General features: G+C 38.7%; 1 protein-coding gene across 2 annotated transcripts in view; it reads right to left on the reverse strand.

Annotated features, from left to right (window-relative positions):
* The window catches only part of NKAIN3 (sodium/potassium transporting ATPase interacting 3), a 367,375-nt gene that overhangs the window by 189,493 nt on the left and 165,270 nt on the right, over window positions 1–12,612 (reverse strand). For both annotated transcript variants that reach the window (XM_056333573.1, XM_056333571.1), the window contains exon 2: window positions 303–440. In XM_056333573.1, coding sequence (XP_056189548.1) covers window positions 303–440 — 138 coding nt within the window. The remainder of the gene's footprint in view (window positions 1–302; window positions 441–12,612) is intronic.

The raw sequence follows: 12,612 nt of genomic DNA on the forward strand, positions 1-12,612 counted from the left end.
TAGTCTAATTGTAGATTTTCCCCATGAGTCTTTAAACAGTCCCATTCTTTAAAGAATCTTACTAAGGACTTTTATCATGGTCAGAATTTTGGCAGCACTTTCTCTAGGATACCCGCTCTTGATAGCTTCCAAAATCACAGAAATGCCACTCACTAGTTCTAAATTTGCAAAAAGACATGGAGACTTCTAAAGTTTCTACGGAACTACCATCTGGTGTTTTCTAACCAAGAAAATTCTGCATTGTAATATTACAGGTTTTAAAACCAATTGCAAAAAAATAATAGATAATAAATGAGACTTACCACAACTATATATCGAGGCCTAAACTGGATGGTTCCAAACAAACCCAAAATGACAACTATTATTTGTAGGAAATTGCCAAGGATAGGAGCCCACTGGAAACCAAGGAAGTCAAAGATCTGTCTCTCTAATGCTGCCAGCTGTAAGAAAACACATAAAAAGAACATCCACTTTTTAATTACAGGTGAGACAGAATACTTGACATTTTGTTACTTGCACTAGGCTTAACCAGATAAAAGTATGGCAAAATTCTGAAACTATGGTTCCTGTCAGCGTTGCCAGTACACTGGTATCTGAAGATAGCTACCAGTCAACATACAAAACATCTAATAAAAAAGCACTTGGGAAAAACTTTAATTTAAGAAAATATTTTTTAAACCCTTATATAGTACAAAAATACCTCTACAAACCAAATGCAGACAAGCTTTGTTTTATTCTTATATGCTGAAAACTCTAAGGGTTGACAATATTTATTTAAATACAAAATTTGTCTTAAACAGCAGCTCACCTAGGTTGAGCAAAGCCATGCAAACCTTGCTATTGTTACTGAAGTATCATCATGCTCCCTCCCTTCCCCATGTCTTTGTTTTCTTCTATTTATCCTCAACTAGACTTGACTGCAAGTTTCTCAGTTTATTTCTAAAGGAGACAGATTTTGACCAAAAAGGGCAGAGCAGGCTCAGAGGAGTCCCAGATGAGGCTACTGGGTATGTTCCCGGGAGTTCCCTAATGCAGGAAGACTGCTGGGATCTCCACACTACCTGAAGCATGGACTGAGGTTCAGGTAGTGAAAGGCTGTAGAAAAAGTTGGAAGACCTTGGAGTAATCTGTTTCAAAATCAACAGCCAAATGAGCTATCTGAGCTCTGCCATAATCTGCTAGGTTGCTTCGGGCAAGTGCAAATCAGGAAGACACAGTGGCAGCCTAAGGACTCTCTTCGCACTGTCCCCAGGGCCAGAGGTGGATTTACGTTGGTGTGGAAATGCAGTAGGCTAAGAAACATCAACCTTTATCCTTGTATCAGCATGTGGTTCTTAGGTAATTCTGCATTTCTGAATGTTAAAGGGGGGAAAAAAAAGCCAGATTAAAATTCTTCTGCAAACACATTTGCTACTTATTTCTGACAACCCAGTCTATTATTCTACAGATGCTAAAATCAACTTTCTCAGCAGCACACCTGTTGACGTTTAAACTTGGTTCGATATTGTTCCAGCCATAGCAAGACTTTTTTGAGCATCTAAACAGAATCCTACTGAGAAAAAGCTGAGTTTCTGTGCTTGCTAAAACATATTACACATCTACTTGATTTTACTACATTGTTACAAACCCTAAAATTTACCAAAATATGCACTTAAAATATTTATAACTGAGACAGATGGAATAAGCATGGTCCTGTGAATACCAAAGTAAGTATTCTCATATGTGGGTATTTCACATAAAACGTTTCATTTTTCATCATGGCCAGATTCAATCCTCACCTACAAGATGGGCCTAGGTGTCACTGAGAGCAGAATCCATACTTTGTGTACAAAAATCTTCCCTTACACCAGTCACGAAAAACACATTCTTTAAGTTGAGGTTATAAATATAAATCTAAACAATGAAATGAACAAAGGTAGAATCACCAACTTGATGCAGCTCCGCTGCAGTGAAGTTACATTGACTTTTATCAGTGAAACATCTGGCCCAGTATATATAAATGAAAAATTATCACACAGCACATGATGTTATATGGATGGAGTTGCCAAATCAGACTAGAATCTGCTTATCAGCCACCTCTGCCCTGACATTCATTAAAACTGTCATGTAGCCTAGGTCTTTGCCTGCACCAATAAATTGATGGTGCCCTGCAACACTCCAAGCATGGAAGGCAGCTCGCTTAGGATTGCCTCCAGTTGTGTCCTTGGCTCTGAAACAGGGCAGCCATCTGCAAACTACATACCTATCTACTCAAAATGGTCCCTGGGCACAGGTGAAATGTCTGGGATGACCGCTGGTCACAAGGAGCCCAGTTAACATGATGGAGGACTCTCAATTGCTGACCAGCACCCACAGTGGTATGCCACTGTCTGGCTTCTTTCCCAGGCACATGTGAATTTGCTGGTATAGAGAACATTGACCATAGTGGGTATTTACAAAATTCATTTCACACAGCTGGTTCACTGCAAGTGATGGCTGCCCTTAGATGTTTTATGTAGTGTTGAAACACCTACAGCTGTCAGACAGAAGCCTGCAGCACAGATATGAATGAAGCTTTTTAGTGTATGTCCTTTCTTAAACTGGTCCTTAGGAGCAATTTTAGAGCCATGTAGATCAGCACCTTAAATGCCTGAAAGACATAGTACTGCAGAGTCAATGAATATAGCCACTGCGCTTTGCCAACAGACCCATGTCAACACTCTTGGTACTCAGCTGATGCCTAAACTGGACCAGGCAGAAAGTTTCCCTTCATGTGTACCTCCTTGATATCTGCCAAGCAAGCTCTGAGCACATCTAGCAGGACCGGGCTCCCACAAAACAGCACAGCGGCCACAAGCATCTTCCCAAAGGTGGTTGTACAAATGTGTATATGCACTGTAGACAGACATACACATTAAAAAAAAAAAAAAAAAAGAGCTTTTTTATGGATTACTGTGGTAAAGGCACCCACCACAAACACAAATAAGTTTCAGTTTCCTCTCCTGCTGCCTACCGAGGTGTATCCATCCCTCTCCTCCCACCTCCTACCCATTAGGATACCGAGGAAGAAAGCTTCTCCTTGAAGCTCTGTCACCAGCCAAAAAATACGAATTTGTATTTAGTGAGTTAAAAAAAGAGCACAAGCAGAAACATGAGTCTACAGCCTACTGCTTATGGCACTTATCCAGGATTGGGGGAGTTGATTGTATTTCTTGCCTGCAGGGCTCCTTCTTTATTTTTATATACAGTCACAGCATGTAAACCACCAAAGGAGTGCTGGAAGCAGGACACCAAACATATAGCACTATTGCTTCCCCACTAACAAGCCCTTTCACTATCAGGCTATGCAGTACGACTTTGCTGTGCAGCTAAGTCTCATTTATTTTGCTCTTGTCGCCAACACCGAGTAATTTGTCTCATCTTTAAAGCCCACAGAATACATTAGTGGGGCAAAAAAACCTAAAGAAAAGAAAGAGGTAGGAGGCATGTCTGTCCTGCTTAAATTGCTGCTCTCTTCTAAATTAAAAAATTTTCTTGCAGACAGCACAGATAGGCACTAAAAACCTAAAAATACATGCTAACGGCAGAGGAAACATTAAGTTCTGTTTTCTTTATACCATGGACAATATGCACTGAACAGAGAAAGCACATAAGCACTGCTGTTCTTTTGTTTAGTATTTCACTCAACAGTCCCCAAGCAGAGGTGAAAGCCACAGACTTTTCAGCTCCGTGCAGATGAACAAAAGCAGTCCCTAACCCAGTCTGTGATTCAGGTAATTCACTGCACAGACATCATCAGAATCAAGTGAGTGAAACAGGTAGCTGTGCACAATTACAGGCTGGTTTTATACAGGTTTGAAGAGTCAGTACTGTTTGCACAGATCCAAAATTCCAGTAGCCACAAGTGGCCACCAGATAAACCTGTGCCATGCGGTGCAGTTGGGAAGAAGCAGACGCTAAGACCGTTTCACTTGGAGTTATGTGAATGTCAGCAGTTTGAAATGCTTCACCAAGAACATTTTGATGATAAAGAGGCTGCTTTTATCCAGTTTTCCCTCAAGGATTTCTGCTTTCATCACCATTTTCAGATTTCTCTGAAAACAGCAAAAAAAGCCTGAACCCTGAAGGCAAGGCAGAGGTTCCCAAAATTAGCTGGCTCAACTTCTCCCATTGCTAGAAGACAGGTATCAACTTAGTAGGGTAGAGGAGTCTGAGGCTGGAGAAATGGGGTATACTTGATGTGGCTGAGTTCCTCTGGGGTTTACTATCAACTCACTTCCCTAACAAGCACATTAGGAGCAGCTGGCACCTCCACTAGTCGTCATAACTAAGATAGCAAAACTTTGGGAGTATCCATCATAAATTGTTGTTTGATGCTGGTTTTTAATGATTAACATAAAAGTGGAATAATAACCCAAACCTAAAAAAAGAGGGTTTCAGTTTTTGCAAATTAAATACTGGAGGTCTGTTTTTAGTGAAACCGATGTCCAGTTGTGTAAAAATTTTCATGAGAACTTAGAAAAATCTATCAAAGTTGATAGAAAATAATATTTTCTTATCATAACAACACTTGGAAAATGAGACATAATATTTCTTATTACTGCTGCCAAGGGAGCGCTTTGTTATTTAGTCATCGTTAGCATGGAAAATCTTGTAATGTAAAGTGCACAACTCAGGAGACCAGGATTAGCAGTAAAATGCTCTAGTGGGACTACATCAGATCACTTAATGAAGATGTGCCACATTTGTTTTGTTCTTTTACCTCTTTGTTTCACTAAGTCTGTCCAGGCCACGTCCCTCTTTCTGCAGAGTGCAAGAAGGTCCTAAGCTGCAAGACTGGGCTGCATTAAAGTCACACAGGCTGAACTTTCTCTGCTGGCCATGCCCAAGCTCTTTTCTGTTAAGAGCAGCATAAATTTTAGGTGAGCTAATCTGTTTGAATTTTGAGCTTCTCCACCTAGATGGAGCAACCAGTGCAGCACATTTGGAACATCCTGAACAGGAATAAGTATGGATGCTGTAGCCTTAATGCCCCATATGCTGCTTATGGTTAAGGAGTAACAAAATAAAAGGTAAGGCGGCAATCAGCAATGCTGCATAGGTTCTACAGAAAGAAATCACTGAGATGGTCCTAGCCAATGGAGAGATCAAAAAGCATTTTTGAGAGCAGACTTCAACACCCTCTATAGAGTAAACCCCTCCTCTAAATGCTCAGGTCCTATTATACTTCAAAATACGTTATCAGAAGCTGTCTGAGTGATGAGACACTACAGCAGAGTTACAAAGTCAACTTTTCAAAATGAATTTAAAAACCCAATTTTCGCTTCTGTCAGAAACCTCTTGGATAAGTCAGTTTTATATTTTAATGGAAAAGCTTTTATAAATGACACATTAATTTGAGACGACCAAATAGATCTACATCCGTAACAGAAGGAGCAACTGGATCAAGAAGCGGTTTCATATGTAACAGATCTTTTTAGAAAAGAAAAAAACTAAAAGTGACTTGATATAAATATAAAAACATAGAATTGCTTAATATAAAAATAAAAGGCTAATGATATATAGAAATAGCTGAAAATTTGATAACCTATAAATTACTGTTTACAAAATTATGCAAGTATAATCTACTTTGCATCTGATATCAAAAAGCTGCTTTAATTTGTCATGTAAGACAATCCCTAGAAATTATAATCAGAAAAGTATCCATTCTATATCTAAAAAACTTGTATTGAAGAAATCTAACAGCAATCATAAAATTAAATACATAATAACTGCAGAGCTGTAAAAGTACAGAGTTTTGAAATGTTTTTTTGAAACAAAAACAATATAAAAGCTAGGAAAAATATACAAATTATTATGACTTCTCAAATGGACTGTTTCCCCAGCTTTCAAAAATGAATAGTATAGAAAAAATGGTGAAACCAAAAATTACAGTCCAGAGCATTCATATTCTAAGTTCAAGTCAGGAATGATCTGAAACATTTGAATTAGGCATGTAAGAGTCAGAGTTGGCTGATGCTGCTAATAATTATCACACAAGAAGTGCTAGTGCACATCTCATCAACCATAATAACTATTGCTCCCAAGGATGAAGATGTTTTCTGCAAAACTCTCTGCTTCATTTTATGGTCATATATTTAACACGTGGCTTCAGGAAGGTTTTCCTGGACAAGATGAATCTCTGAGGACTGTTGTGCCTGTTACTATTACCACTAGTTTCCAACATGCCACGCTGAATTACAGACATTTTGGTCCAGTTTGGCCGATGCAACTGTTAAAAACTGAACTGGTTCACAAAGTCTCCTCCAGGAAAATCCACCTGGAGCTTTAAGGACCCTCTGTTCTGAAACTCCAGAACATCTTTGATGAGCTCAGCAGTACACTCATCTTTCCCTCCCAACCCATCCTTCTGTCCTGTCCCGTCCCGTCCCATCCCATCCTCTCTCCTTCCTTCCTTCTTTTCTTCCCTCCTTCCTTCCGTTTTTTGCCCAGATGACTGTGAATCCCCAAAAAGCTACACACCACCACAAGGAAGAGAGTAATGTCGAGGCAGGTGAGGAGCAGTGTGATCTGCTTATACCACCTTGTAGCCTGGGTAGTTGGCTGGAATAGAGAAGACCTTGGATCAAGGTCATTTTTAGCACTAGCCACATTTGACTTTTAAGCCCTGTCTTCACATTCCAGCGCTCTTAGGTGTGCATTTCCTTTTCCTTGACAGATGTTCCACTCAGAAAACATTTTTTGTAAAACCTTGGGGCAAATGCACAATTTTCACATTGTACTTCTACATTGTTTTGGAGAATAGGTACCTTCTAATTTAAGGGAAAAAGACATCAAAAAGCTACCAAACTAGTCTGAATAAAACCCCAACGTTGGAGAGTAAAAGACTGACTTACCAAATGCTAAAATCCAAAGTTTCTAACAGAAAAGCAAGAAAGTTAAAAATATAATAATAAAAATTTATTTGTGTCAAAGACTGACCAGTAAAGCATAAAAGAGTTTCTATACGTTTTTTATATTCTTGCTGTAATTTCAGAATCTTACTGACAGCCTTGACTTCAGCAAGAAGGAACATAAGATTTAACATGAGAGAAATGCCAGGTTTGTAATGGAGGGGAGAACATTTGAATCCGAAGTGGAAGCGTGGTGTCAGATGATCACTCTTGGCTAAGAACACTATTTAGGAAGTTACAGTCCCTCAGCTAAAGGTTACAGCCCCCTTACCTGTGACATACCGCCTTTCAATAGAGGCTTCATAACCAAAGATGAGTGTAGTCTGTGTTACTGTGAAATGTTAAAATTTGACTTAAATCACTTCTTTATACCTTCGGTGACAGTTAAAGCAATCATCTGACCCCGGAGGAGATTCCCATTAGATCTGAATTCACTTGTCTAGGTGAAACACTAGCTTCTGGGTGATTTTAAGATGATAATCCCTTGTAACAGCTCACTAAATACATTTATAAGATTATGTGGCATGAAGGTTATTGAATTTCAAGGAAGGTTCTGAGTAAATCACTAATGTTTATAGTAAGTTCAGTTTCATGGAGCAAAAGAGTAACTGCTAGCTTTCTGACAAGTAATTGTCAAAGAAGAAAAAAAACCCTGATGATCTAATATCAAAAGTGCTCTTGCAGTGTTGGTCAGATAGATAGGTAATTGGCTGTCACTTGGTTAGCTGTAGAACTGCATAAAATAAAATGCAAAAAATATATATATGCTGAAAGAGCTCAATAAAAGAATAGTAGCCAAGGTTAGAGAAGGCACAGAAACAAAGAAAAGGGCAGATAAGAAGAAAAAAAAAAAAAAAAAGTCCTTCATTTTAAGAGGGTCTGTGTTGCCTTTCAACAGTGAATGTTACTGTTATTCAACTATGCAACTCATATGGAAAATATTGAGACCTAGGTAACAGTCTTTCCACCATTCCTGTAAGTGCTTTAGTGAATAAGTTAATTGGAGGATGATGGTAGTGATAGTGCATAATATTGCAGAAGACATCATGCTTTTAGCAAAATCATTCAAAGTATTTTTTCTGAGAAAAAAAAAGCGTCACTCCAATAGTTTACCAGCAGTTCTTCAATAACTGCTTAAGAAAAAAGGTAAGTAGTAAGCAATATAGGCTCAATTTTTGGAAGCCAATACACTGTACTAATGTCTCAGAACAAGCCACCACTACACCACTGGCAAAGTGGTTGATCTTATCTGAGAATTTGGTCCATAGTGTAATAAGGAGAGCTAGTAAATGCCAGATCTTGGAAATCTATAAATGTAATTATAAGATGCTGAAAGGGTTCTCTTCAATAGCTCATTTTCTCCACATCTTAACAAATATATATATATATATAGTATCACTATGTAACATTATCCAACAGGCAAAGAACAAAGGTAATTCTTAAAGGAAAACTGTTTTCCTAGTTACGTGTACTACAAAAGGCTTGCAGCTACACCAGTGGTGTGCAGGAAGCTTTTGAGTGATGAATCTGATATGCGGGTGCTGAGTACTTTCACAAAACAACATAAGCCTCTAGTTTTGGCTCTGGCAAAACTTCCACAGAAGTCAAAAGAAGCTGCGACTGCATCAAGGCTGCAGGACCTGGCTCAGAAAGGCAACAGTAAATTATTGAAGAAGCTCATCAGCATGGAAGAGTCTGTTAATATTTGTTCTGCAGGGTTGCCTGACTGCGGTCATATAAAAGGTGGCATTAAATAGTCCCACTTCCCAGAAAACTACAGGTGCCATTGTGATATACCCGAGGCTGAGTGCTACATCTGTACCAAACAGACTCTATAAAAATGCAGTCACAGTCTGTGGGTAGCCATGATAGGGAAGAAGCCAACTATTGTAATAAAACCCTGCAGCGCCAACTCGTTACAGCCCAGTGATTTAAGATTGAATTTCAACCCTCCAATGAAGCTGTAACTGATCCCAAAACACTGAAGTCAAGCCCCTTGGCTGGTTGACCTATACAATCCTGCAAACAGCTGGAATGAACATGCTTATAATGGCATTTAAGACTCCCTTGGTTGTTTCATTTAAATGCCAGCACACATAAAGCTAAAAACAGCATAAGAGATGGTTATAGGTTAAAGATCTTTAAAGATTTCTATCTTATCATGAATGACAAAGTCCAAGTCAAAGATATTAGATAAAAAGTAAAAGAAAATTAAAATTTTTCTTCTTTGTAATTATATCAAGCTACATATGCAGTGGCTCTAATTCAAAAGAAAGCTTTTATTTGCTACACGATTATATCCTTTCATATCGTCAAATCCTAAATTCTCATAATGGTAAGGTTTGGGGTTTTTTTTCATTCATTTGCACATTTGAACACATCCAGTAAATACCTTCTTTATAGGCTTCCTCAATCGCTGCTTAAGAAATGGTGGAGTAAAGTACTTATTGACTAACAATAGTGAGAAACAAAAGTGGTTACTTCTACTTTGAATTCCCAGGGCATAGTAGGTAAGGCAAGGAGGTAACTGGTGATGCCAGCACTTGATAACAGTGATGCTGACAGCCCCAGATGCCTCCTAGATTCTGATGACTATGGTATTCAGCCAGAAAAAAATAATAAAAAGAGAAAAAGAAAGAGCTGAGAACACTTGCTGCAGGATTTGTACCCAAATCCATTCTTAGAATAAACAGACCAAGTGTGAGCATGTGAGGGGAGAGAGGCTTAGATGGACACCCAGGCTGCAAGGCATGAGACTAATTGAAAACCTGGTAAAGAAAACAGATAAAACAGTATTTACAGCCTCTAGTAGATGAATGGTGTGCTCCTTCTGGCTAAAGAACAACCTGCTACTCTTACAAAATGCATCAAGGACCCTTTAAGGCCCTTTAAACCCCCAGTTTTTAATGTAGGCTCCAAAAGAAGAAAGAAATTAAACCAAATGGAGCTCTTCTTCCATGAGTAAGGAAGTTCAGAAGGAGCTGGACAAGTCAAACAGTTCATTCAAGGTCCAAGTTTAACTGACTCAAATTGTTAGATACGAGCTTTGGCATAAAACATCAAACAGCACAAATTGATTCATGCCTGATCTTGTGAAACGTTAAGGTTTCTCACAGAACGGTGCATCTTCTGTTAAGGTTTAGTTTGCGGTTCCAAAGAGGCAGTACATCTTAAACGACCAACTCTCTTCAGGCAAAATGAAGTATTAAGCCAAGGCAGCAAAGTAATAAAAATCATGTGCTGCCTGTTACCCCTAATTTGAGTCACAGCACAGAGCCTATTTCCACAGCAGGGAGGAATTCAGATGTCTGCCTAAATAACTTACTTCTTTCCCCAGAAAACTTCTCTCCAGTGCTCTCTTAAGTCCCAGCTATACAAAAAATAGAAGAATGGAAGAATGCATCTGCTTAAGATTCACCAGATGCACACAGGAAAAACAAGCAGTTTAGCACTGGTCAGAAGTCTGACAAGGCGTTTAAATCAATCCCTGAGTTGCACTTCATTCACTTGCTGTCAAATGCCATGTTCAAGCAAACTAGAAACAATCATAGATCCTTTGGCTTCTTCATATGGGTTTGATGAGAATCTCTGATACTGGATCATTTCCTGTTGCCACAAAAATTACATAAATGTTCTTCCCCTGTTCACAGCACAGCAACAGTATCTCTCTACCTCATGAGTTGTTTGGCCAAGAAGGGTTGTGGTGAGCACAGAGGACGCACTCGCTACTTCCATATGCTGAAAAAGCTGATGCTTTTTTTAATTTTATGAGACAAAAAAGTATTTAGTGAGTATCAAATTGACCTGAGTGTCTTCCATAGTCTTCTTTACTGTTGTCTTTTCTTTTCCTCCTTTCAGAGCTCTCCCTCATCCCTACAAGCAGCCCAGCTCACCCCTTTGAGGTAAGTCCAGTAAGACTGTTCATGACATTATAATTGAGCAAGTCAATTTACACTGCTGTTAGGAAGGTTTAAGTAACTGGACCTAAGGCAGCAACATTTAGAGCAGATGACCAAGCCCATTATTGCAAAATAATAAATACAAAGCTGCTCTTTGTTAATTTTTCTGTATAATCAAAAATATCTAGTGCTTCTAGCAGTTGTGCCTGCTGTATGCTGAAATCCTACAAACTCTCAAATCACAAAGCAGGACCTGGACTGGTAGATACCAGCTTCTATCTCCTAATTCCTACGGATCCAGGTAACTGGCTGAATACAAACCACCAATGGTTCTATGTGGAAAGCCCTTTGCACTAAATCCGTTTTTTTACTTTTTCAAGTACCATACTTTAATATCAAATATCTGATCATGCAGCATGGACACATATGCAACATCCCATGAGCATCCTCTTGCCAGCTGCTATCAACAGAAAGTAGGGCAACAGTTTGCTTTTTCTAAACTCTCCCAGTAAGGGAAAGAAAAAGATAAGCCTGCATAACAGCATGACAAATTATTTTGACCTCTTCTTATCTAAAGTAATTCATCAACAAAGTTTATTGTATGAATAACTTCCAATATGGGGCTATATTTTACAAAGCTTTCTGCATTGTCTCTCAAAGCTTTTCCTGCTTCTGTGAAGAACAAGAGAGAGAAGAGTGAGTACTAAACTCATTGAAATATGAATTATAGGTTTATTGGAGAACTGGGAAAAGAAAGGTACTGTGTTAATGCCCAAATTAGTGTTAGTGGCTGACACGTTAATCCTGTTACTTTGCTACTTTAGAAATAAGAATGCTAAAGAGCGCCTAAAGTGAATGTAAAAAGCAGGGCTCAAAGCAATCTGGCTGGAAAAAGTATACTCAGTGTGCCCTTTCAACACATTCATAAGGCAGGGAAGTAAACTTAATCATGTATGAACAGACCCCAGTTCCCCTAAATAGGGAATGGCACATATATAGCATACAGATAGGTAGGCTAAAAGGGCATTTGTGGCTCATGTAGACATGTAAGAACATTCTTATTAAAATAATGGGAGGTCTGGGGTTATTTTCAAACATGGAAGAACATAACTGTAGTAGAGATGGGTGACAAAACAGCAATATCCCGCTTTAAATCCTGCTCTTTTACATGTATTGTAAGATCTGGCCCTTCTGTTGTAGAAATAAAACCCCAAATTCCAATTGCTTTAGGTGATTTTGTAGCATCCTCACGTTAAATGGAGAAAGAAATTTTCAAAGTGAATATATATAACTACATATGTGGTTTACTAGAAAGTTGCCAACAGAAGCATAAAATACTGTGTACACTATGCAGAACGAGGTCCTAAACGTGAAAGTGCCCTGCCATAAAAATGGTGTCTTGTGTTGAGCGCAGGACTCTGCAAAGCCACTTATTGGTGACTTTCTCTAGAAAATGCTGCAGGATTGATTGTGATAGAGCTACATGGGGCTAATGTCTTCAGCTAAGCCAGCTCCCTGATACCAAAAGCAATTCCACTCTATTACTCCTTTCAAAAATAGTTTAGGCTGTATCTAACTGGTTTGATCTCAGAATCCCCTTCTGGAATGCTGTTCCAAAATGATATCTTTCAATGAAAATACCTATTTTCATTTGATATCAAATAAAAAAAGCCTCATCTCTTTGCTTGGCACTAACTGGTACTTCATAAGACAGAGCGAGATGAATTATGATCATAATGAAAAACAAGCATTTAGAAGTAGGAATGATACCTTCCGGGGCC

The sequence above is a fragment of the Falco biarmicus genome, chromosome 3 (genome assembly GCF_023638135.1).
Source record: "Falco biarmicus isolate bFalBia1 chromosome 3, bFalBia1.pri, whole genome shotgun sequence".
NCBI lineage: Eukaryota > Metazoa > Chordata > Aves > Falconiformes > Falconidae > Falco > Falco biarmicus.